The 26,474-nt window shown below is 43.8% G+C and overlaps 1 protein-coding gene across 3 annotated transcripts in view; it reads left to right on the top strand.

The window, feature by feature from the left end:
- Positions 1-26,474, top strand: part of Trio (trio Rho guanine nucleotide exchange factor) — a 287,480-nt gene that overhangs the window by 85,728 nt on the left and 175,278 nt on the right. For all 3 annotated transcript variants that reach the window (XM_055619033.1, XM_055619031.1, XM_055619034.1), the window contains exons 2-3: positions 14,980-15,054; positions 21,548-21,662. In XM_055619033.1, the coding sequence (XP_055475008.1) occupies positions 15,000-15,054; positions 21,548-21,662 (170 nt within the window). In that variant the 5' untranslated portion in view covers positions 14,980-14,999. The remainder of the gene's footprint in view (positions 1-14,979; positions 15,055-21,547; positions 21,663-26,474) is intronic.

Here is a 26,474-nt window from a genome sequence, read left to right as displayed (position 1 = left end):
GGCACTTAAACATATGAACCTATCTGGGGCCACTCTTATTCAACTACCATATAGCTGTTTTCACAGTAGACACAGTTTAAGCAAACATAGCAGGTTAAAGATGAATTTAGACAGATTTTCTTGGGTAGACAGTAAAGGGAGTCTCAAGTACAAACTGTGCCAGCCTGCTTTGTGAAGGTCTTTTTTTTTTTTGCTTGTTTTGGTGGACTGAGTGGGATGACAATTGATATTTTTATTTAAAATGCTTATGCTAAGATGGAATGGATGCCTTCTTGTATTTGAAGAAATTATTCTGAGATTGTATTTGAAATTGTGTATATACATGTGGGTTTGCTCATGTGTGTGCAGTGTCTGTGGAGGCCAGAGGAAAGCATTGGATTCCCCCGAGAGCTTGAGTGGCTGGCAGTGGTGGGCCACCCAGTGTGAGTCCTGGGAACTAAGTTTGGGTCCTCTCTAAGAGCACTGTATGCTCTTACCAGTTAAGTCATCTCTCCAACCTCAACATAGTCATTTTGAAAATCTCTCAGATTGAAATTTTAATGTGATGAACACCCATGAATTACTTGACTGTGATATGGACAGAACTGTGGTTAATAGCTAGAGCCCACACAAACCAGCTCAGGATCCTCACAACCTTTTAGAGGGTATAAAGAAGTCTCTATTGGGTAAAGAGATGAAGGCTTCCCTCCATCAGTGCCGGGCAAGGCTCCAGTGACAGAAGGACACAAGAGAGAGAGGCCTGTGGAAGGCTGTTACCATTGCAGAACGGCAGGAAGGTTTTTGACCTTGTCTCCTGTTTCTGCTCCAACTCACACCAGTAGTTAGTGTGCATTAAATAGGATTTTATGAGCTCCTTGGGACTGTAATACCTATTTATAGCATTATTAATCTGAGAAAATTTATTTCTGAAGTTGAGAAACAACATGCTTTCCTGGGGAAAAGTTTGGGAAGTCCATGGCCATTGGAAGTCCAGGACTGGGTTCAGGCGGGTCCCCAACAGTTCCTTTTTGGCAGTTATTGTTAAGCATCTTAAGTAGGTGGTAATAATAAGGGAATTCAGTTAGTACAGAAATAGAAAGGGAAACATCTGGAGTATCCTGTTCTCTCAGTCAGATGTGCATGATAAAATACAAAAACCCATTTTGGAGGTTGGAGCCCAGAAGTGGTTTCAGATCATTCTCTTGGGCATTAACCTGCATTTTTTATTTTTGTTTTTTATTTATTTTTTTTTAAAGTTAATTTGGTGAAGAGAAGCAAATGATTACATCCATGAAAAAAAAAATGACTTCTCTTCCAGACAGTACACGTTTTGGGAATAGCATGTGACGATCTTGAATAGGAACATGAATTTACCTTGCCCAGAAGTGCCTTCTAGATACATAGCCAGGACGGTTCACTGCAGTGGCGTTTATCATGACAGGCATGGGAGACAGTGCAGTGTGCAGGGAAGGTCCAGAGCACCTGGACTGCAGTGATGGCGCATTGAGTAAAGGTCATCGTGCAGCTGGGTCAAGGCGAGCCACAGGTGGGTGGGGCACAGTGTGATTGCACACACAGAAAGACCACAGGCAGGTAAATGAAATGGAGCTGCAGAGAAAAGCAGAGGGATGACTGATTATCCTAAAAGTCAGTGTAGGCATAGTCCAGAGAGAGGCTGGACGAGGGCCACTGAGGTATTGGCCGTGCTAGATCTTCTTAAACATAATGGGGCTTCAGACATGTACATGTAACACATACATATATCTATACCTTCATGTATGACGGTTACTCTGTGCTTCCTTTTCATGGCTGGGCTCCGTCTTGGGGGACTAGAAGACTTCAAACAATTGACTTGAAAGCCCTTCTGTTTTATTTACTGTTAGTAAGTGCATATTTGGAGCACCAGCGCTCCGAGTGTGGCCACTTACTGTAATAGCAGCTCCTTTAAGGTTTGGAAAGTTGCAAACTGTTTTGGTTGCAGAGATGACTGATGTTATGCTGTCAGCTTCCAGGACTTTCAAGAAAAATGTAGTGCGTTTTCTCATCACATTAAGGAATTGTTTCCAAGGAGTCCTGTCTGTAGAGTGGGCCAAGGGTGTGATATGGAAGCCGAGTGTACCAAGGGTAGCAGTTTTGTTCAGCAGTTTTTCTAGAGAGTGAAGCCAAGGTTAAGGTCACAGCCAGATAAAAGCTTCCCTTGCTGAGGTAGCAACAGTTGTGCTGTCTCTCTCCCTCACATCTTCAAGGAGGAATGACGTTCCTGACACTAATCCACAGGCTCCTATGAGAGACAGATAAAGAGGGACCAGAGGCAGGTTGTTAGGTTTTGTTCCCTTCAGGCACTGACTTAGGCTCACCTCCTTTAACTTCCAATTGTATCTGGCATGCTCTGGCCCTGGGAAGAGACTGGAACCGGGAATGCACTGGTGCAGGTGGGGTGGCTGCTTTGAGGGAGAACTCGGAAGAGTGCTGTACTGTTGGGATTGCCTCACAGTTGGTCAGATTATTTACAGTCTCACAGGGAACTTCCAAGGTTAATGTTCCACGACTGCATTGAGTTTACGTCTTTATTGAGTGGTGTGTGTGGCCTTCAACAGTGACTGTGTCTCAGACCTGTCTTTCCTTTGTAAGTAATGATCCCTTGCCTTCTAGAACACTGACCTCAGGTGAATGAGCAGAAGGTTCCTCAGGCAGCATGGCATCCAAGCCCTTCCTCAGGTGCTGCTTCTGATGGTGGGAGTGAGTGGCTTTATCAGCGGCAGTCTTGGAAGCAGCCGGAGAAGTGCATTTCAGAGACCCTTGTCAGGATTCTTGACTTTGCCACAGAAAAGAATTTCAGAACTCGTCAGTGTGAGGCAGACTTGGGATTGGTAAGGGGTTTTGATATAGGTTAAGCATTTTAAGCTTGGTGGTTGTGTGTGTATGTGGGGGGGGGGGTTGTCTTAGAGAAAAGAGGATACCCATTAAGTGTGTGTGTGTGTGTGTGTGTGTGTGTGTGTGTGTGTGTGTGTGCGGTCTTAGAGAAAGGAGAGTATCAGTAAGTGTGTGTGTGCTTCACAGGAGAGTGCCTGAGTGCCTTGCCTGTAAGTGTCTCATGAGTAGCCGGGTGGGGACTCCTGAAGTTATACCTCAAAAAAGGTACTAAGAACTTTGATCTACTTTTCTTTTTAGTTTTTGGTAAGTAAGGCTGAAAGATATTTCCTGAGGTTCATCAGGGAGGTTTACAGGCTGATAAAACCATAGTGGTTAAACAATGAGTTAAGCCTTTTTTTTTTTCCTTCTGTAAGTGAAGTTTATATAGTCTTGTTTATGAGATTTCCAGAAAATTACAGGTTTGCAGCTGGGAAAGGAGTTACGGCCACACTATGGTTATACACACTTCAACCATAACCATGTGTAACATGTCCCTGGTTGGAAGGTAGATTAACTCTGTGTGGGCAGATTTTACAGCAGATTTGGTAATTTGGCTAGAATGCTTCATTCTCAGTTGTCAAGCCTCAGCCAGACTTCAGAGTGAACTTCCTCTTCCTTATGCCAGTGGTTCTCAACCTGCCTAATGCTGCGACCCTTCTCACGCTGTGGTGACCCCTAACCACGAAATTATTTTTGTCACTACGTTATAACTGTAGATTTGCTGCTATTATGAATTGTAATGTAAAATCTGATACGCAGGATATCTGGGATGTGACTCCTGTGAAAAGGTCATTTACCCCCAAAAGGGTTGTGACCCACAGGTTGAGAACCACTGCCATATGTCTTTTTCTTTTTGTCCTGCCTCAGTCCCACTTTTAACTTTTTTTCCCCCAGCCTTGTAGGAGGTAAAGCCATGCTAGACTCCCCATTTCATAGATATGGAATGGAAGGCATGCCAGTGTCTCTCACAGGGAGGCAGGCAGCTGATTCAGACAGCTCATTCCTGAGCCCTGGCTTGCAGCTAGACATCAACTCTGACCTGTGAGATGGTACTCTTAAAATTTGCAGTGCTTGCTCACCTCTGCCCCACTACTGCTCCTGAACCCTGCTCGGTACACCCTCCCTCCTTCTCTGCTGCCTTGTCTTCGTGACAGTACCTTGCAGCATATAGATGCAGATCCTGCAGCAGGGAACTGCCCAGGTCTCATGTGGAGCGTGATACAAGGCTGTAGAACCAGAGTGTAGCCATGCCACACCCACTTCAGTATCCCTTGGCATCCCCACTTCTTCCATCCAGACTAGCTTTAATTTGCCAGAAGATTCCCTATAAGATACTGATGGTGATATGTCCCATTGTGAGTGACAGCATTTAGGAGAATGAACAAGGAAAACAGAATTACCACCACACAGCACGCTGCCCTGCTGAGCTAAAAAAGGTGCCACTCACCTTTTGTACCCACTCAGAGTTTATTGAAAGAGACAAGAGGGAAGTAGAGGCTGGGTTGACCCCAGCATGAGTCAGTGGCCACCCGTGCCTTTCCCCAGTGTCCCGGTGGAATAGTAAGCAAATACAACACCATTGGAGCCCATTCTGTGTTAGCTCAGCCATCATGTAACTCTTCTATCAGGTCAAGATGGTTACCCCAACTGCTCAGAGCCAGCAGCCCTGCTGTGAGGTAGCCACAGAGCGCCTTGGGCTAGCCTGTGCAGAGTGTGTCCTGGCTTTGATTTACCAAGTTCCAGCATCCCCAGGGAGAATCAGGGAAGGAGATGCACTGTGGAGGTTTACTGAATCCTCACTCAGAGTATCATCCCTCCTGTTTTCCTCCTCAGACACTGCTGGCCTCTGTGCCCAGCATGCATCTTTTCCTGGACCAGTGAGTATGCATCATGATACCAAGAAGAAGGCCAGTCGTTCCACATTTGGTCCATTCTTATGCCAAAATTATTTGCCAGTTTAAGGAGAGAAATCAGTGGCTAAGTTCTTGCCCCTCAGCATGAGGGATGGGTGAGCTGGTACTCACATGAACGCTGATGGACATGGAGGGAGACCCTGAAGCAAGCTGGGAACTAGACCAGGCTAGCCAGGAAGAATGCTCCGTTCAAGGGTGAGACCGCACCTCAGTGTAAGGTAGAGGGCAGTCAGTGAAGGCAGCTGAAAGCAGCCTCTGACCTCCAAACGCATGTGTACATATGTGCCCACACACACTCGGACACCCATGCAGGTGGCATGTGAACCTCGTGAACACAGTTATTTCCCCATGAATTGTTACTGGATTTTTTCACTTAACAGTCATATTTTGTTCTGTCTTTAAAAAGTCCTTGATTCGAGGCCAGCCTGGTCTATCTATAAAGCGAGTCCAGGACAATCAAGGCTACACAGAGAAACCTTGTCTCAACAAAACAAAACAAAACAAAAATCAAAAAAACTCTTGTTTTTTTTCTGTGTGTGGAGAGGGTTTGAAGTGGTAGGAGACTGTGAGATACTGGATTGAGGATGATGGGTAAAGAATGGAAACGATGTTCCCCCTTTTGTTAATGTTAGCAGATACATCTCTTTTCTCAACCTTCTTTGTAGTATCTTAACCTTCTTACCAGGATTCAGCAGGAAAGTAAGTCACCAAGGCCTATCTGAGGTAATTTCCCCTGCTTTGAAATGGGTGTAGGACAGGGCATGAGGCCTGAGTGAATTTGACTAAATTAATGGCTAGCTTTCAAGGCTGCATGCCGCCCACGTTGGTATAAAGCTATAATCTTGAGGCAGCTGGACAGGTTCATTACCCATGAGCAAAGTTAGGCTGGTCCTATTGCTTCAACAGGAAGCCATTAGCCTTCGGGATTGCCTCAGGGCTAATATTTCCTCAGCGGTCATATCTTCCACCATTTGGAAGGATCTGGAAGAAAATGTCAGGCTTCACTTCAGCACTTAGAATTCAGCCTAAAATCAAACAGGTTACGAAGCATGAGTTGTGCGTTTGTGTCTTGAGTTGTCTCTGTCGAGGGCCATAGAACCTCCCTCTCTAGGTTTCCTGTCCGCTTTTGTGTGCTCTGGTGCTTGCCCTGGAAACAGCTAGAGGACCTGTCTTGGTTGTGACTGGTTCTTCATAGCACAAAGGAGCTAGGAAAACAGGAACAGAGTTGTCAAGGCGAGTAGATTGGCTGAAGCATGGAAGCAACAGTGTCAGTTTCATCTTGGGCCTCCGTGTTCAGAGTCTGATGAATGTCTGGCGTTTATTTTCATGCTTGCAATGATACAGTGCTTCACTGGAAACACTGATGTTTGCAGCTGAGTCTGTCCAGCTAATCACAGCATCCCCACCTCAGACCTGTAACAGCAGCATGGGTCCGACTGGCCTGCCTGGGGTATGAAGTCAAGGCTAGTTTTTGCTCTCATGCATGTTGTTTTGTTTTTTTCTATTAGATGATAAACTTCTTTAAATAAGGACCTCGAAGTTTAGGGGAATCTCCAGTGCTTAACAGATCAGCATGTGTAAATACTCTGAACATGAATGCCAAGTGAAGCAAAACAGGCCATAGCGCCAATGGCGAGCAGGCTGATAGAAAGTTCTGTCACATTCTTGGGTGTTGTTAAAGATGGATCTTTCTACTGAGTTTCATGTTGGGATTAAATCCATGACTATTGAAGTGGAAATGGTTTTTAGTATTCAACCAAACTTTTGATTGTTAATGGTTATTTACCTTATTGGTACTTTAAAAATTTTTTAAAGATTTATTTATTTATTTTATGTACATGAGTGCTTTATCTTCATGTACACCTGCATGCCAGAAGAAGGCATCAGAGTCCCAGTATAGAGGTTCTGAGCCATCATTTGGTTGCTGGGGATTGAACTCAGGACCTCTTGGAATGATGATAGTGCTGTTAATCACTGAGCAATTTCTCCAGCCCTTATTGATTCATTTTAAGGGTCAATACCTTACTGGAACTGTTTTGTAGTGGTAGCAGACCTACAATATCTTAATTTTGTTTAATATTTAGAAACTTTGGTTTATCTATGAATAAGATAATAATCAAAGTGTTTGGGTGTAACTAGTGGTTAATCCAATTAATTGATTACTTGTTAAGGCTCTCAGCGTTGAGTACATTTCCTCAGGGATGGACAGTATCTGAAAGGCAGAGGGATCGGTATGAACTTGTCAGCAGGCCCCTGGAGCCTGGGAGAAAGTCCACTGGAGGAAGTCCCCACCCCTAGCACAAATCAGTGGCTGAGAATTTATCAGTGTTAGTGAAGTTAGATGTCTCATTGTTGGTGTTTTGAGGACAGCCAGGGCTACACAGACAGACCATGTCTCAAAAATAAACAAACAAAAGAAGTCCTGCTGTCTCACAGTGGACAGGAGCTGAGGTGGGGGTTGGGGACACTGGTGTCGAGATGAACTGTAATATTCTAGAGCTTAAGTCTAAAGCTGGCTTCATCACTGGGGTCAAGTCCTCCATCCTGTGGAAACTTGGCGTCCCAGGAAGCCCTGGCTCCCTCGTTTCTGTCTTTACTAGTAATGGTCAGTAACTGGCAGTCTTGACTGAAGCAAGCCTGTTTGGGACACCTGGCACTCACAGAAGCTTAAGTTGTGCTCTGTTCTCTAAAACATATGGCAGAAACCTGTGGATCCTGTCAGCTGTCCCTCCTGAGCCTTCTGGTCCTGGAGGACGTGGGACACGTATGTGCTGACATGTAAAACAAAGAAGTTCTGTTTTGAGTTGTGTGGCATTGACGTGGCTTGCTTCATTCCCTCGTGCCCGGGCTGTTTACTGAGCCTCATGACTAAAGCATTTCCTTGCAACTGTTTCTAACTGCAGAGAAGCAGGCTTCTGACTGCTGCATGCCTCCTGCCTCCCCAAAGCCTGCCACCCTCCTTGCTGTGGAAGTGCTGAAACAGCAGCCTTCTCATTCTTCCCTTAGCATGTTCCATGTCCCCCCTTCCCTTCCTCGCCGGAGAGTTGGGGTGATAGATGGTGATGAAGGCAGAAAATAACTTTTTAATTACATTGTAAAAACCTCAAAGTATACCAATGTTAAAGTATAAACAAAGGAATTGTAAACACAATGTTATGTACCTCAGACAGAGAGAATGAGCAGTGTTAACTGCCTGGCCTTTGGGAGCGGTTGGTGGCTTCAGAATATGGTTAGTTTTGTGACTTGGTGAACTCTGCTCAGGACCCCATTTGTAGACTGACATTGAAAATTGCCAGCTACAAAAGGTGTTGTTACCTAGGGCGCAGTGGCCGGTTGAGGTCACCCCCTTCCCAGTTTTCTGCTGTGTCCCATGCAGTGGGATACAGTGCCTTGTGACTGACCCTCTGCCCAGTGACCCTGTGACCAGTACTGGATCATTTCCATATTCTGACAGAGGTTTGGGTGCTATGGGAGTAGAGTGGGTTATGAATCCAGCCACAGGGTTCCTGGTGTATGAATGTGCGCAGTGACGGGAGTGGGGTTCAGTGGGGTGTAGGACTCCAGAGGGCCAGAGGTTGAGCATGTGGTTGGGATTCTTTTAGTTTTGCCTGGGGAGAGAATACATCTGATTTTATGTCATGTCAGGAGTCTAGAAGCCACTGAAGGGCACTTTGGAAAACTTTTAGGGGGGACAGTAAAAGGAGATGTGTGCTAATGACCTCATTTTGAGGAGAGTGGCAGGATCAGAGGACTATTGAACACTTGATTAGGATATGTATTATATATATGCACACATACATGCTGTACATATATTATGCTATACATGCATACATACACATATATAGCAAGGCCACCTGAAGGAACTTTGGCCAGAAAGATAAGGGTAGAGACGAAGGAAGCCCAGCACGGCTACTTAAATGAATGAAATGTGTGATGTAATAATGGAACAGGATTTCTTTTAGCAATCGATATTGGTTGGGCTGGTGTCCATTCACACAGCTCCAGGATCAGGCTTTTCCACTCTTGTTCAATTCCCTGGGCATTCCGCTGCAACACACTCCGTGGATCAAGTTGGCTTTACAGAACTGTCATGTATACGTGTGTACATGAGTAAGATACACTTATGTCACTAGGGTGGCATCTGCTGTCAGGCTTTATAGTGCATGCACACACACACACAGAGGCAGAGGCAGACAGAGACGGGGCAGGTAGGTGTCTGTGCTCTTTAGTTTGCATTGCATAGTCCCAGAGACATAGTTTCTCTGTATGTCTCTGTGTTGGTCTGAAGATGAGAAGGTTCTTGGACACAGGGTTCTTTTTTAATGTATGAAACTAGAAGAAGTCAGAACCCTTTTATAATGCCTTCTGGACTGTAGCTTTTAACATGTTTATAAATTAACTTTCAGAGCAGCGTAATGCACAGAGCCTGCAGACTGCTTTACTCAGTTTAGGGCATTGTAATACCCTAATGAGCCTTTGGCCCTCTCGGTAGCTCAGCTTGTCCTGTATCTTTTCTGGGTAAGGAATGAAAAGCCAGCCTTATTATGTTGATGTTTCCTGCATCTGTAAAACTTGCGCCTGTAACTGTGTTATAGGCTGCCACTTCTAAGGATGAACTCGCCAGTCAGGTGGCTATTAAAGCTATAGTTTATTACTAAAACTTGGAATCCATTGTCATGTGGTTTGGATGTGGTCTGTGGGCATATCTACATTCCTAACATGTAATTCATTTTTGTATACAATTTGGGCATATAAATTTTTGTAAAAATTATGTAATTTTGATTGTATTTAGATGTGTGTGTGTGTCTAAGTATTAGTAAGAGTGAAAGTTCAGCCCTTTGTCTCTAACATTCTTTCATAATTAAATACATTTGCCGAAAATTTCAACTAGTTAAAATGCTTCTTTTCTGTGAAACACTGATCTAGAGGTTTGCAATTAAAGACCCCCCCTCCCAATGCCTCCCAGCAGGCCTAACACTGCCTCCCCAAGTTAACTCCCCTCACAATGCTAACACTGCATCCCTGAGTTACCCCCCACCCCACCCCCAGGCGTGAGCGCGCGCGCGCGCGTGCACACACACAAACACACACACACACACACACACACACACACACACACACACACACACACACAGTGCTAACCCTGCTTCCCTGTACTGGAGCAGCACCCTGCAGGCTCTACAGTGGAGCGGCTTGCTCAGACAGGGTGATGTCACCCTCTCTGCAAGCAGCACGAGGGCGGGGCCACCACGCAGATGTGCAGTTTTATCACCCTGCCCTTTGTGTTCAGGAGCTCTGCCAATTAACTAATGAGTAAAATTCAGTAATTACCACCAAGGCTCGTCAGTAAATCGAGAAGCCACCAGCTTACTACTTAACATTTTTGCTGTGCTTGCCTTAGAATACTGCCTTATTTATTAGTCTTATTTGTGGCACAACCTGGGTTTCTGGAAGATTTTCCTCAGTCTTTCCCACAGATGATTTTTCAGTTTAATAAATGTGACGTGGGGTAGCTGATAGGCTAGTGAGACCCGGGAGATGGCTGGGAAGCAGTTAGTGGGTGACATGGCAGACAATTCAGAGCAAGGCACTGAAGCGACTTTATCAGGAGCCCCGTCTGTGGAGGAGTAATTGAGGTTTTAAACACCACATTCTACTAAAAGAAAAAAAAAAAATAACTAGGTGAACTATTATGTGAAATTCAAAATGACTAAATTCTGCTGGAGGTTCTGAGAAAGGATTTCCAAAAGAAAGGGTTTTAGGGTAAAAATTGGCTTCCTCAGTTGATTGGGCTCATCTTAGGTTTGCTTCCATGCCTCTGTGGAAAGTGCTCCTGGGTAATGAGCTGCAAAAGCTCCCGTATCCTGGAGATGCTTCCATAGCGCTTATGCTCCTGTGAGGGAACAAGATGGAGGACTGTTGTTCCCTTTTTCTTGTTTGATGTTGAAAATTGAAGGCCACAGTGGCAACTGAGAGAGTGAGCACCCTGAGCAGCTGGGAAAGGTGCTGTCAGTGTGGCCCTGCAGCACTTACCTCAGGCTCTGAGGACCAGAAGTGGGCAGCTGATCTGACCACTGTGCTGTTAGGTTGTTGACATTCTGGCCCAACGATTCATCTAAAAGATTTCCCATCATTAGAGAACAACTGTGGGGCATTTCCTTACAGGGTGAAGAGGGTAATTCTCCCTCTCACAGTTGCAATCATAGTATGATTAAAGGCTAAATACATAGAGCTGATCTTTTACAAACTGAAAATAGAAAGTCCTGCGGGACACTGGGAGAGTGCCAGGAGGAGAGTTAGTCTGTTTGTTCATTCATTTGTTTGTTTCCATCCTGCACCCAGAGGCTTTGAATACTTTGCACCTAGTTCTATCCAAAGCAAATTGGCTCAATGAGAAGAAGATGGAGAGTATCCATTTGCCAATGATATAATATTTGTCACTTGAAGAATCAAAAGCGGTTGGGGGCACGGGCTAAGTATTATTTATCCCAGACTGACATGCTCCTAGCCAGATAGCATTGTAAATATGAAACAATTCATAGGGACATTTACCATGGTGTTTAACTTCAGGGTCGAGCTCTCTTAAAATGCATATATTAAAATATGTAAATATTCACATTTGGAGAGAGGGAAGGAAGGAGGGGAGAGAATGAACTTGAAGCTAGAAGGAAATTCACAGAGCCCTACTTACACAGTCATTACTGATGATAGCCAAGGCCTAATTGCAGATGCTGCCATGTGATTATTCTGAACACATACATTGTAGGCTCTGCTCAAAAAATAGTTGTTGCTTTTCATTTAGTCCTTTTCTGGGACTGGTCCCCAACCCTGGACTAATATTTCATTAAAATCTACCCTTCTTTATTTTTCTGGCACATTTTATTGTAGGTTTTATGTAACTTAAAAGTTATATAGTTCAAAAAATGGACACAACTAAATGCTCCTGATTTTGGCCATTGATCTTCCACACCTCCTGTCCATCCTTCTCTCTATCCTCTTCTAATTTTACCAGCTTTCTGTGTGGTCCCTTGTCTATCAACAGACTTTCTTGGTCACAGAAGTAAAACTGCTGCTGCCTCCTGGTCTCTGGCACAGAGATGCCATGTTAGGTCTCAGAAGCATCTCTTCAAGTGGTGTTTGTTGCTGGGTAACCTCCCTGTGGCCTCAGGAAGTGGAAATGCTTCCAGGTGAAGGTCATTGAGTGTAGCAGCTAAATCCCTTTAATTTCTACGTCAGTCAGGAAGGTCTTAGGAATTGGGCCTTTCTGTAGTGTAGTCTAGAAGCCCTGTGGCAGTAAAAAGCTGTTTACTTTTAATGTTTAAGAAAAGTTATTTTTTTTTAAACAGTTGCACACTGTTTTCATAAATAGCTTTCTACGGCATGGATAACCTGTCTTTTTGATTAGAGGTGCTTTTGTGGTTGGGTTTTTACCTCTTTGTGCTTTTTATTGAATTACATGGTCTAGGGTCTAGTCAGTGTAGTTTAGATCTTAGCCATACTTCCTGAGTCTTGCACTTAGTGGGTGGGGTTTTAAAAACTGGAAATGTAATTTAGAATAACGCTTGGTGACCACTGTTATGTTAACCACACACTCAGTTTCTTTGAGTGATTATCTTTATATTTCTTCTTTCTTTTTTTATTTCTTCCCTCCATACCATTTCTGTGGAATAATCAGTCAGATATCACAATAAAGCTGGTAGGAATTGATGCTCCAGTCTGTGTAAGGATATATGGATGCATAAACGTGAACTCGTAACAGGCTTCACATAGGTTATCACTCGGCTGTGTGCCTTTTCTGTCAGGAAGAGTTCTGTTTAATCGGATGCGAAGTTGGGAGACTGATAAGACTCAGTAGCTGCAACTCTACGAAGCTAAGGATAAGGTCACATGGGGGTGGCGTGTGGCTCACCGTGGCACATGGGATGTTGAGGTTTTCTAGAAAGCTTTTCTCTCTGCTTACGAGCTCAAATTGGTGTGTTTTTCCTTCCTGTGTGGAAGCCTGAAACACAGCAACTCTAACTTGTGTTATTCACTCCATCATGGTCATCAGTAGACATATGTAGTTCAGAAGGCTACCAGTCATTCTCAGGGCTTTGGAATTACAGCCCAAGTCACACAGCCCTTTCCTGATTGGAGACAAGTGAAGCCCAGGGAATCTGGTGGTGACGCTCACTTCTTTGGGGGTTTTGTCATGTGGACAGGACTAGGTAAACATTGGCTTGTGGGAATGGTGGGAAGTATGTACCTTTGTCCCTGACCAGTAGACAAGGATTTCTCTTGTCTGACACCTTCAGCTTTGATCTTTAGCTGTCTTCATTCTCACAGGGCTCCTGCTGCGTACAAGCCTTCTCACAGGCCTCCTCCTTTAGAGGGCTGTCACCTGGCTGACATCTTTGCATCTGCCGCACTGCCATCTTTACCCACAGGAGTCAAGTCCCCATGGTGACCTGCAGTGACAGACAGGGAGCTGTTGAGACTAGGTGGAATTCACTCAACAATTTTGAAGGAACTGGGATGAAATTGTAGACCTTTTGGCTCAGGTGTTTTGCCTTCTAGAAATAAGCACTGTCTGGTGTGTTAGCACACAGCAGTGGTGCTTTAGAAAGAGAAGTGGCCTGATGGTCTGGAGACCTAAGCGCTGGCTCAGGTCTGTCAGTATCTGGCTGGGTCATGGCAGGAAGTTCTTTCTGAGCCCTGCTGCCTGCCTCTGCTTCTGGAGTGCTGGGATTAAAGGTGTGGGCCACCACTGCCTGGCTCAAATGTCTGATTACTTGCCCTTCATATGCAAGGCTCAGGAAAAAGCTTGGGCCACTGAAGTTGATACTTAATTTGAGTACTCTTTTCCCTGATTTCTCCTTGCTGTTTCACCTTCCACAGTGCAGCCCAGAGTATAACCTAGTTCTTATTTTAACAGCTCCCCAGGCTTACACTGAGCCCTGTCCACATCAGCAGCAAGAATAGAGAAAGGTGAACTCAACACTGCTCCTGTTCTCCAAGTGCACACCCCTGGTTTTAATGACATTCCTGTTCCTTGAGAGAGAATTGACGTGTAACCTTGACGTAGGGATCCACCTGCTTTAGCCTCCTTGTTGGGGTTACAGGTGCATGGCAGCATGCACGGTGAAAACTTATGGGTATATAGATCTGTCAGAACTGGGCCAGTAAGCACCAGAAATCCTTTCTACTTCTTAGACTACATCTTTCACCAGTTGTGTGACCAAGATAACATTTTGCATTCTTTTCTTTTATTATATGGCAAAAACAGAAAACGGAGGATGGGAAAGCTATTTTCTTTTTTTCCCAGAGGTCTATTAGTGATGGCAGTTGCAGTGCTAGTTGTAATGGTTATCCAGCCCTAGACTGGCTACCTCTGTTAAAGTCCAAGACCGTGTCCTAAGGCGTGGTCAGGAGCAAGAAAAATGCTATCCCACATTCCATGTGCCTCCTTAGAGTGCTCTCTTCTGAGCAGGCTGGGCAGGTTTGGGCTGCAGTTCATTCTACTTAGATATTGGCTTGTCTTGAGTTTCAGGCTGCGTGCTGACTTCTCATAAAATTGTTACATGGCTTTCTAAGATCTTTTGTTTTTAGGGAGTGACCTTGACCACCTTGGAAATTGTAGTAGCAACAGACTACTTTGGCCATTGGTAGTCCTCTGCAGGGTACAACCAAAAAAACTTAGAAAGTGCCTTGGCCAGTGTGTGCTATGCATAAGCCTCTCTGCCTGCCAGGCAAGGATTGTTATCATCCAGGCTTGGAAGATTTGAGAGGAGGCAGCATGGAGCTCCCCCTAGAGGCTTTCCTGTGCTATGACAAGCAGGCTTTACAAAAAGCTGCTAATGCTGCAGTTTTCTTTGGCAGTTACCTAAATTCTACAAGGTTAAAATGAAGATTTGGCAGTGAGTGGGAATGACTTCATATTGTGTCTTCTGGGTGACAAATTATCATTGCTAGCATGACTGGGAGTATTTTGGGACACGGCCTATCGATGTGTGTAAAGACCATTATTCAGCATTAAAATAGAGGAAAATGTTGGGGTCATAGTCTCACCTGTTCACACACAGTCATGTTTCTTAATTGATTTACTGGTTTTGGTGAAAGTGGATGTGTTGGCACTGGGTAGAATGGACATTATATGTCAGTCAGGCAGCTCAATGACTGTCTTTGTCTCTTTCAGGGTTTCGGAAAAATGATGAAATGAAAGCTATGGATGTTTTGCCAATTCTGAAGGAAAAAGTCGCCTATCTTTCAGGTAAAATCTGACTTTATGATCTTCTGTGCTTGACTTCTCTGACAGCACAGTTTGATTAAAGTAGCTTACTTGCCACAGCACATGAAAGCACCAACATTTCATGGATTTTAAAACTCTTTTATTCTTGAAAAATTAATGCCCAAGGCATTTTTGAGGCAGTATGTACATGGTAAGCCAGTAAGCACTCGTGATCAAACTATGTCTGCTGTGCCTGAGCTGTTAGGTACAACAGCTGCTTGTTAAACACCTTAGTGTCAGCAGTTGGGAGTGTGATGGTGTAGGCACACTCAGGAGTTTTTAACCTCTGTGTATTGTCCCACTGGCTCTTTGTTCCCCAGTCCAAGAGGCAAGGCTCTTGTCCTCTAGCTCTTCCTTCAGGGCTGTCCGTTCCTGGAATTGTTAGTCTCCACATCTTGGGCTGGCTGTAGTGACCTGGCAGAGATGTCTTCCTGAGAGAAGATACTGCCTTTCCTTTCCAGCCCTCCCTCCACAGTGTGGAGAGGGACAGCCCAGCTCCCTGCCTGTGGGACATCCTTCTTCTCTCTCCTCTTACAAGGAAAGGCTGTGCTTCTGGCCTTTTAGCTTTCTTGCTGGGATCGATGTGCAGCTTCAAAGATGGTAACAGTGAGCACGAGTGAGATTACGCTGTGCTCCCAGGCAGTCTTGCTGGATGCTGTTCCCTTGGCACCACCCCTTGCACTGTCTAAAACAAGCATGTTGTGCTGGCCTGAGGCAGCCTCTGGTGGCCTCTCAGGTATAATTTACAATGCTGTAAGCACTTGGCTTCTGGGTGTCCTAAGGGCATGTGGTTCTGTATGTATTTAAGATGAAGCTTCCGTGGTGTTTTTGCTTGTCTTGTTTTTGCTCACTCTTTTAGTCTGCCTGTTGATTTTGGAGAAGTGGATCTAACTCATAATAAATCTGCATGGTTAGTAAAGATTGTAAAAGTATACAGAAGGAGGGGCTTCAGGTTTTTGGCAATACTTAGGTAGGTAGATAGATAGATAGGGAGCTAGATGATAGATAGGTAGATAGATAGATAGATAGATAGATAGATAGATAGATAGATAGATAGATGATAGATAGGTAAACAGATAGATAAGTAGTTGGGTAGGTAGATAGACAACTGACTAACTCATGGATTACAATCCACTGTGTTTTGAAAGTAGTATTTTATTTACTTTTTTCAAGTAATTTCTGACAGTTTGTATAATGGCTTTACCAGTTTGTGAACTACCGGTTTTGTACTTAAAATTGGAATAACAAAAAAATTCTACTTCCAAATCCAAGAGGTATCATGAGGAAGTTCAGCAGGTCTGTCTGGAACCCCGAGCCTAGGTCTGAGAAGGAAACCCACTGGCCATCTGCTCCTGAGCAGTGAGAACTTTGTGGACCACTCTGTGCTTCCTAGAAGTGCAGGAGTTGGGAAGACAGAGAGGAGGATGGTAATGACCTCTGGGTTTTATTCACTTGCTATTAGGCAGTTAATTCAGAGTTTATTATAATGGTATTTTTATTTAACTTACTGTAAAACCTAAACCTTTCTTTTTTAACTAATCAAAAAAATAAAGCCATTGGTCTTAGGAGTTTCTCCTAAATCCTCAATGAAAGTTTACTTGTGCAAGGTTAGGGCTTTGGTGAAGAGAGATGGTTTGCAGTGACCACAAATGAGGACAGAACATTTTAAATTATTAAGGACAGCCAAGCATTAACCAGTTGTGCAAGCAAAGTAGTATGGAAGTGTTGCCTCACTCTTAGTGGTTCCTAGCTTCTGACCACAACTAGCTGGGTCACTTGAGCTTACGACAATTTTAGGCCTATTGTTATCTTGTAGATAAAAGGAGGAGGGGGAATCATAAAAATAAGTTGATTGCATATACTGTATTTTTAGGAAAAGTTCCAAAGAATGAATGGATTCTCAGAAATAATTTCTTCTTCTAGCTTCATTTCTCTCTTTTTTAAAATCACGGTATAATTTTGCCTACTATTACAGTCTTTTACAAGTAGATTTTAATGTAGTCACAGATTGTGTAGCCATTTCAATGGTCTAATTCTAGAGCATTTTCATCATTTCTTGAAGACTCCCACTTCCTCCCTTTCTTCTGCCCTGGAAGTCGCTCATCTACTTTGTTCTGTGACATTATCAGGGAGTATTGTGGGACCTTGGCAAAAGCTCTCCATAAGTTGGTGTATTATGGTGGACCTTGCAGTACAGTAGTGACATGGTTCAATCCCTAGAATTATAAAATAATAACAAGGATAGAAGTACCCTTAATTACACTGACTTGTCCAGGCCCAAATCTGATAACTGTAATGGCCAATACAAATTTGTAAACTACTGGCTTTGTACTTAAAGTTGGAATAACTAAGATTCTGCTTTTAAATCCAAGAGGCATCTTGAGGAAATTCCACAGGTCCATCTGTATGGAGTGCTGAGCCTAGGTCTGAAAGAGAAGCCCTCTGCCCATCTGCTTCTGGGCACCCAGACCTCTGTTGTTCTTCCTTGAAGTTTAGGGGGTGGGCATCCAGACAGATTGAAAGTTTGAGGGTAACCTGGGCTACATAGTAAGACTCTGCCTCCAAATAAAAGGTTCTCCATAGGAATGGAATTGCCTTTATTAGTTAAATGTAGTTAGAGCTAAAAAGGCTTTAATAAAAGTGGACCAAATTTGATGAGTTGTTGTGAGTTGCTGAGATATGTTTATTTGATTGATGTCTCTAAAAGCCAGTTAGAATTTCTTGAACATGAACTTCTCAAAGTACACATTGCTCTTAAGACTGCACACAGCATGTGACTTTTTACGGGGGATGGGTTAAGTGAAGTTAAATGGCACATCTGCGCGATGTTTAAAATCAGGAGGGTGGTGGGTTGAAAGACACCTCCAGAGGCCAGGTGTTGACTGTGATGGTTTCAAAAGTTAATTAGCCCATAAGGGTTCCTCTCCATGTGTGATATGATGACCCTGGTGAAGATGGCTGGCAGAGTTCCTTCATGATGGAAGATGTACCTTGACCTTGGACATCCTAGCAAACAGAAGCATAAGAAAATGAACTTCTGATCTCTAAAAACCATCCACTTTTAGTAAGAAGTGAGGGCAAAGACCATGTTTGGACCACCAGTGACAGCCAACATAACTTATAAAATAGATTATTCTAGGATGTGGGGATGGGTCTTGACAGGGTAGGCAGGGTGGGATGTGTCATAGAAGGAAAGGTGAGATCGTTGATTCAGCAGGAGTGGTGGTTCCCCTCTGGGGGAGACTGCTGAGTAATAGAGGGCAGCCTGATTCACAGAAAAAGTTCTAAAGGAGTCTAGGTAAAATAAAATTCAGTACTGTAGCTGTAGTTAGAGCAACAGGAAGAAAACAAGGAGATCTATTCAGAATAGGGAATGTCATGATTTCTAAAGCCTGATATCTTAACCTTTTATATAGTTAGGGGTTCTATTTGATCATGTGAGTAACATTTGACATTCACATGGGCCTTTAATTTGTTTTTTAATCAGGTCTCATCATGGGAGGAAGTCCTCTGCTATCAGGGCACTAGGGAAAGGTGTATGGGGAGAAGAGGTGGGACTAGGAGGAGATGAGTTCTATAATAATGGCACAAATAAAGAGTTAGACCAAGCCAGTGAAGAGATGTTCTGCTGCTACTGGCACTGGTTGGACCATTGCCCTGCGTCACTTCACTCATGGGCTTCTGTGTCCATTACAGTAATGCGTTTGATTCCTTCAAGAGAGGTGATACTATACTCATAAAACTTCTAAAGGTTCTGTCTTGTTAGTTACCTTTGCTTTCTTTTGCTCACTTTGTAAATTATACTTTATGAAAAGTATGCAGGAAAAGCATAATTTATACATACCTATGGTTCAGTAAGTACAACCTGAGGTTCTGGGAGTCCTGCTGAGGTGGTAGCAAAGACCTCTGATGATGAGAGAGTGACACCAGTGAGCTATGTGCAGTGTCAGCTGCTGCATATAGCTCTTCCAGTTTGGGCCTAGACAACTGCTAATTAAAAGCACTTCTATTTTTGTTATTACTGTTTTGCAACGCTAGGGACTGAACCCAGGGCACTTCATGATGTGCTCTACCACTGAGCCACATCTCCATCGCTAAGAGTATGTTCTTGAAAAACTTTCATCATGATATCTCAATATCAAAAGGCAAGAGGACAGGAGCCAGATTGCCAGGGCTGTCTTCAAAGTCTTTCCCCATCTCTATTCTCTCTAGTCTCTCCTCTACACTTACTCTGGATAATTTTGATATTAATCCCAGCTGTCATATCACTTATTTATAAGTATTTGGTATATATCTATGAAAGATAATTTAAAAACCTTACCATATCAGACCTAAATGTTTATATAAGTTATTAAATGTTAAGTAATAATACTCTTCATTACCCAAACTGACTCTTTCTCTCCACCCTGACTTGAAAAAACTTTTAAAGACATTAGGAAATGAAAAACAATTAAACTGTCATATGTCCTATCTTATGAATAAGAGATATTTCAAAAACTATAGCCATTAGCATTACTATAAAAATACTGGCCATTTTTGAGATGACTTGCTGCTAATCACTGGCCTGTCACCTTCTTTCATAAGTGTTGCTCCTTATGAGCAGGACCCACCTGCTGGTAATCTTCTCCTCCTCCACTGCTTTAAAAGACAACTTAAGCAGCAGCGTGAAAGCTTGTTCTTGTCTATGGCCCACCTATGGCAGTGCTCTGTTGTCCTTTTGTCTTGATTTCACCTCTTGGAAGCTTCACCTGCAGCTGAGACAGAAAACCTGGCTTGTTGTGAAGATGACGTGAGAAAGTGCATGCGCAGCCTATGGAGCCGCACTGTGATACTGTGGAATGTGGTGTCTGACTCAGTGTTGCGCCTGTTGAATTTATGTTATAAATGGCTTATGTGGGTGCACAGTGCATATGGATCAGTTTAAGCATTCAGGCTCCATCAAGTCTCATTCCTGACTAGAACGAACGTGCAGTCAGTCGAGGACACCGTAAAAGCCACATGAATATTCCCCTCTGATGATGTTTTGTTAGTGCACAGAAAACAAACAGTGAGAGTTCCCTGCGGTGGCTTGAAGTCTGAGATCTAAAGAGAAATGATCAGAATTGTAAAACTCAATGAAGGATCCACTTGGGAATGCTGAATTTTGTTTTTGTGCTTTTCTACCCGTGATGGAAATAATAAAAGTAAGGTGGACATCTTTGTGTCTGTCCAGCCAGGCCAATGTGACTATAGAGAAAGCTGCCTGCCATTCTGTCAAGGTCAAATGCTCTGGCTGTCCTCTTGTTCTCTGACCTGTTATCAAATCTGCTTTTACTTCATTTACGGTTATACTCGCCTGTGATTTTGTTTACATGTTTTTTTCTTACTTGAATTTTTTTTCATACAAGGTATTTTGATCATGTTTTTCTCCTTCAGTTCTTTCCAGATCCTCTCCACCTCCTTACCACCCAGCCTGGTTTTCTTTCTCTTTTAAAACAAACAAAACCCTAAAACAAGACCCCCCAAAACCTATGAAAGCAAAAATCAAAATGAATAAGCAAAAGGCTAATACGACACCACCCACCCCCAATAAAAGCCCAAACAAGGCAAATCAAAACAGAACGTCCACAAAAACACCATGGTGTTCAGTTTGTGTCAGCCAACTATTCCTGGGCATGAGACCTACTCTGGGTAGTGGGTGATATGCCCAGAGAGACCTCATATTTTATTTGACAAACAGAGGATATCAGTTGCAGATCGCTTCTTGGTTAGGTGTGGGACCTCGTGTCTGCTTCCTCTCTCAGTGCTGAGACTCCATCTCACTTGAACCTGTGTGGGTCTTACAAGTGAGTTCATGTCTGGCTCGTACAGTCTGGCTGTTCTCCTCTTCTGTGTAGCTCCCTGAGCCCTGAGGGGAAGGCATTCCTGAAAACATCCTGGCCACTGTAGTGAGACCCCACCGCTCCTAGTTTGTGTATAGCCAGACATTGGTGTAACATTTGAACAACATTCTTGTTTTCCTTTAAAGCTGAGAAGATAAGATTTTTCTTGGTAGAAAAAAAAAGAAAATTTAGAATTCAAGAGAGGAAAGAAAAGAGGAGTGTAAGAGAGCTAGAGAGAGGGGAGAAAGAGAGAGAAAGCAAGAGAGAAGGGGCTGTTAAGGTAAACAAAGCATGTGTATTAGAGTGCCAAAGAACTCATCTCTCCAAACTCTAAAGAAAGGCATTTCTTCCTGCACATTAGAGGAAAAGACCAGGTCATCCGTGATGTCCTCCAGTTGCCCCTGAGAACCCAGACATTTTCTGACTCCATGAGAGCTCGAGGTGGGCAAAGATGACACGGCCCCTAGGGTTGTAGCGTCCTTCCTGACTGGGTGGTAGGCTCAGCTACAGCTCTGACTGAACGGATGGGTAAAGTTGCTGGACTTGCAAGGGCATGTAGAAAGTTCTGTCTGATCTTGCTGCGACTAAGTATGTTCCCAATGTTTATTTTGTAGGTGGTAGAGATAAGCGTGGAGGTCCCATTTTAACATTTCCAGCCCGCAGCAATCATGACAGAATACGGCAAGAGGATCTCAGGAGGCTCATTTCATATTTAGCCTGCATTCCTAGGTAAGTTCTATGTGACTGCCTTGTCAACCTGTCCTGTAGGTCTCAGAGGTGTAGCCTTTCTCTACATCTAAATAGTACATCTACTTCTAAAGAGATATAAAATTAAGGTCATGATCTTGATCTTTATTGCCCTTTTTATAACCATTATTGAATTATTTGAAACTCTCTGGACCAGGAACCAGAAGGCAGGCCTTTGTTACCGCAGACCGTGTGGAGTTTTGATGGTGAATTTTGGATGCTCACTTAGCTGGGATTTTAGGATTCTACACTGCTGAACTGGAAAACAGACCACCTTCTTGCATGAGTCTTAATACCAAAGCCCAGTTGCCCGGATTATCAGGAATTTGTTCAACAGCCTGCATGTATCTTTCTTATGCTGAGCTTCTATGTGTTACAGATACTCTTTTGATTTGTAGTGTGAAGTTTGTGAGGCATTAAAAGTCTTTATCAGCCAATATACTGGCTCACCAGACACCATGGGGAAGCAGAGTTCTAATTCCCAGTGAGTCTGAGAGAGGCACAATGAATATGTGTGGTTAGCTGAGGCAGACGTGTGAACAAGAGTCAGGGTAAGGCAGGGACAGCACCTGGCAGAGAGACTGAGGACAAAGACAGTTGCGTAACAGCGGTCCTCTCTCTCTGCTTCCTGATGGTCCACAGTACAGCCAGCCACTTCTTGATCCCGCTGCCATAGGCTAAGGCGAAAACTTCCCTTGCTTCAGGTGCTTCTGTTAGGTGTGAGAGAAGTAATACTACTGTGGGTTTGAGGGAAACTGAGCTAGTGAGGTGGCCCTGCAGGTCAAGCTGATTGTCCTTAAGCCCAGCAGCTCAGCTTCAGCCCCGAACACTTACACAGCAGAAGGAGGGAACTGAGTGTGCAGCTGTCTTCTGATCTCCATATGCGCACACCTGCACATATAACCAAATGGAAAAATGTTGAAAAAAAATGTGTTCTTTTTTTTTTAGTTAAGGTACCTGGAACAGACCAACCTACTGTCCTACCCTATTTACATTGATGCCAGGGTAGTAGGTACTTGTGCCTCTTCTAGTGCCCTTGACCATATAACCTGCTGAGGATATTCTTGAGTTTCCCATTAAAATATTCATTGGACTACAGCCACTGTGTGTGCGCAGTGACAGTTACCAGCCTGCAAGCCTGGGGCTGCTGCTGCCTCACCACGGTGGAATACATGCGTAGTGTGTGCAGGCCACTGGGCCGATGCCTGGCACCTGAAGCTGAATTCTGTAGGCATTCAGTGACTCACGTAATTAAGCAACTGGAAAAGTATTTGCAACTGATAATTGATTATCTACATTGGTGCAATTGAAAAAGGTTTGCTTTTCATTGATACTGTACAAACAGTCCACGTACATTGTAGCTCATCTGGGTGAAGTTCTCTTCAAACTGGACTTTTGTGTTAGTGGAAAATTATGAGCATACGTATAGAGGTAGAAAGAAGAGTGCAACAAACACCCTTACAGTTATAACTGAGTTTAACCATTTACCAGATTTTACCCATCGTGGTTTTATCTGTAATTTCTCCCTGGAGTATTTATAATACCCCAAACACCATGTAGTCACTTGAATGTGTTTGATGGTGCTTCATCTACTGAATGCAGTCACTTCATTTTATTACTTTGAATTACTTTTTCATGTACAGTCCCAAGTGACAAGAAATGGCATTTTATTTGACTCTGGTTAAAAATAAATTAACAGGTAACCAGTGCACCTACCTAGTGATAATGGAGACGATCCATGGTGGTCCTAATGGAGAGAAGTGGACACAGCCTGAGTCCCCTCTCCTCTGATGTCCTGGGAACACTCTAAACAGACGTCTGCTTCTTTATAGATAAACACCAGAATCGATAAATGTCATCAGCAAATTAATAGTGTGGTCATTTTCTTGGACGTAGAGGTTTGCTTGTGATACAACTCATGTGATCATTGTTGATGTTGGTGACAGGCAGAAACCTGCTTTCCCTTTTGGTATAGGTTCTGTGTGACCTTTTTATGTCTATTCCATCAATACTCTTGTGAGATGGGAAGGTAGCTTAGCTCTTGATCAGGCAGTATAGGGCTTGTGGTCCTATGTGGAGAAGGCCTAGGCTGGTGAGCTGGGACTCCTTCCTCAGTGATGGCTCTTGGTTTTCTGCTATGGGAGAGGTAATGATGAGCAGTATATCTTAGGGTCATTGTGAGTGCTGAGTAAGGTTGTTCATGTACCTCTCATGGCGCTTGGTGTGTAACAGTTAGGGACTTGCCATGCAAGTGTGACAACCACTTTGTATTCCCAGCATGCACAACTGCCACTTAGGTATGGTGGTCTACTTGAGATTCCAGCCTTGGAAGGCGGAGATGGAGATTCTCTGGGCAGGCTGAGTGGTGAGACTAGCCTGTCAGTGACCTCTGAGTTTGAGGGAGAAGCCTTGCCTTAATGAATAAGCCTAGAGGAGGGATCCAAGATGATTCCTGAATTGGCCCTTGCCTTCCACATGCTCACACGTACATGTAGCACCCATATATGTGCAAACATGCATGCCAGACACAGTGATGGGAAAGAAAACCATCAACAGTTTTGACACACAGGGTAGGTCTGTAGCGACTAATTTGTATTCGCCTTTCCAACCTATGCCTAGGAAGAGCACTGGCAGCAGAAATAGGCACAGCACCATGCGGCTCCTGCGGTGGTGAAAACAGCCTCCTGGTGGCTTATGCTATCACTGCTTGACCTTTATTTTGTGCTCCTCGAGTTCTAGGCTGTTTACCTTCTGTACGGTGCTTTCTAGTAGCTAAGTGGGTAGGCTCTCCTGACTCACCGACTCTAGTTGCTCACGAGTAGTGTGAAGACAACCCATTTGATACACTGATTTGAGACTGCTCATGAAGGCTTTCTTCATCTTAGAACTAAGGAAAGAAGTTCTTCTTTCTTAAAGATACAGCTCAGAAGGGGCCTTAGCTTTAACTAAGTTTACTTTGTCTTACAGATACCATGATGCTCTTAGGTAAAACTATTAGATTAATTAGTTAACAAAATCACATTTTCCCAAGACCAGTTTTTGTCATCAGGTGGAGGCAGGGCTTGGAGACCAAGTTGCACGTGTTCCTTTTGTCACCGTGGACAGCAGACTCAAGGGTGTTTGCAGGGCAAGGCTCTCCCTAGGATGCCTGGCTTTCAGTGTGAAGAAAACACACCCAAGAGACTCTGCATGCCCAGATGGGTTCAGGGGCACTGATTACCACTCGGAGGAAGCTACTGGGTGGGAACAGTTCAATGGTGAGGGAGCAGGAGTTAATCCTCCTGTAAGCCATGTGGGCCAACCAAAGCACCTTAGGCTTTGTGCTCTGCTTGTTCCTGTTGTTAAACCCAGAGTTATAAAGGATTCCCTTTAAACTCCTTTCAAGTAGAGGAGCTTTTAGTTTATATGCCTACTGCCTACAACCATGCCTAGAAAGACAGGTTGCAAGGTAATTTTAATATCTTGGTTTAGTGAAGACTGACATATGAAATGTAGTCTGTCAAACACCCCATAGTAAAACAAACGGGACAGATTGCTTCAGTTTTCTGTGGGCCTGGAGGGGGTTGCTTCAGCAGGGTCATGCTTCTTTGGAGACTTAGCAGCCAGGCATGCCTCCTCCTGGGCTGTAGCTGTCCTAGCTCCATCTGGAGCTTTGTACTTTCTATACATGGAACCTTAGAGGATCATAAGCCCAGTTTGAACCCTGGAGATCCATTATGGTTAACATCCATGAGCTGGGGACACCAGGCTTAAGGGCCAGGAAACAGCTGATGCTTGTGCCTGGGATGTTAACAGTGTTGTGGCCCTGGCCCTGCCTGGGGTAAGGATCAGTGTGAGAATTGGAACCACTTCTCAGCCAGAACCAGTTGATAATGTGTACGGGTAGTGTATTAGCTACCTTTCTCATTGCTGCAGTAGCCTGTTATCTGACAGGAGAGGATGTTTCTTTGTATGTTTGTTGTTATTGTTTTGAAAAGATTTATTTTCTTTTTGATTGTATATATTCTGTGGTCTGTGTTGGGTGTACAAGCAAAAGTAGGTGCCTAAAGAGGCTGAAGGGGGTGGATCCCTTGAGATTCAGTTAAGGTGGTTGCTGGATGTGGGTGCTGGGAACTGAACCTGGTCCCTCTGCATGGACAGTATGTGCTCTTAACCACTGAGCTATCTCTTCGGTCCCAGAGTTGATTTTTAGTCATGGTTTCAACTAGTGTCAGTTTGTCATAGTGGGGAGAGCTGCCAGAGCAGAGCATTTCCATCATGGTAGGCAGGAAGGAGAGCGAACAAGGATACAGGAAGGGGTCAGAGCAAGATACAGTAAGGATGTGCTTAGTACCCAGCTTCTTGGAATCATATCATGATGAACCCTGCAAGGGATGAATCCATTTATTAGGTCAGAATTCCCGTGATCATTTCTGGAAATTCTGTCAGGTACTGCACTGTCTGTCACTGTACTGATCCTATCAGTGTAGGCAGGTTGGCAAGATTAACCACCCCAGTGTGTTAACTGCTTATTCATAACATTGCTTTGAAGCTTTATTAACATCCTAGCTGTGCTGTAGTTTCCTTTTTGTCACTGTGATACAACACCCTGACCAAAAGCAGCTTGGGAAGGAAAGGGCTTATTTGACTTATATTTATAGGTCACAATTTGTCATTGGAACTCAGGGCAAGAATTCAAGGTAAAAGTCTGGAATGGGAACCCCGGAGGAGGAGTGCTGCTTGCTGTCTGGCTCAAGTTCATGTAGCTTTTTATTTTATTTTATTTTATTTTATTTTATTTTATTTTATTTTATT

The sequence above is a fragment of the Psammomys obesus genome, unplaced genomic scaffold, assembly GCF_907164565.1.
Source record: "Psammomys obesus unplaced genomic scaffold, mPsaObe1.curated_primary_1811, whole genome shotgun sequence".
Lineage (NCBI taxonomy): Eukaryota > Metazoa > Chordata > Mammalia > Rodentia > Muridae > Psammomys > Psammomys obesus.
This window is presented reverse-complemented; position numbering and strand designations above follow the sequence as displayed.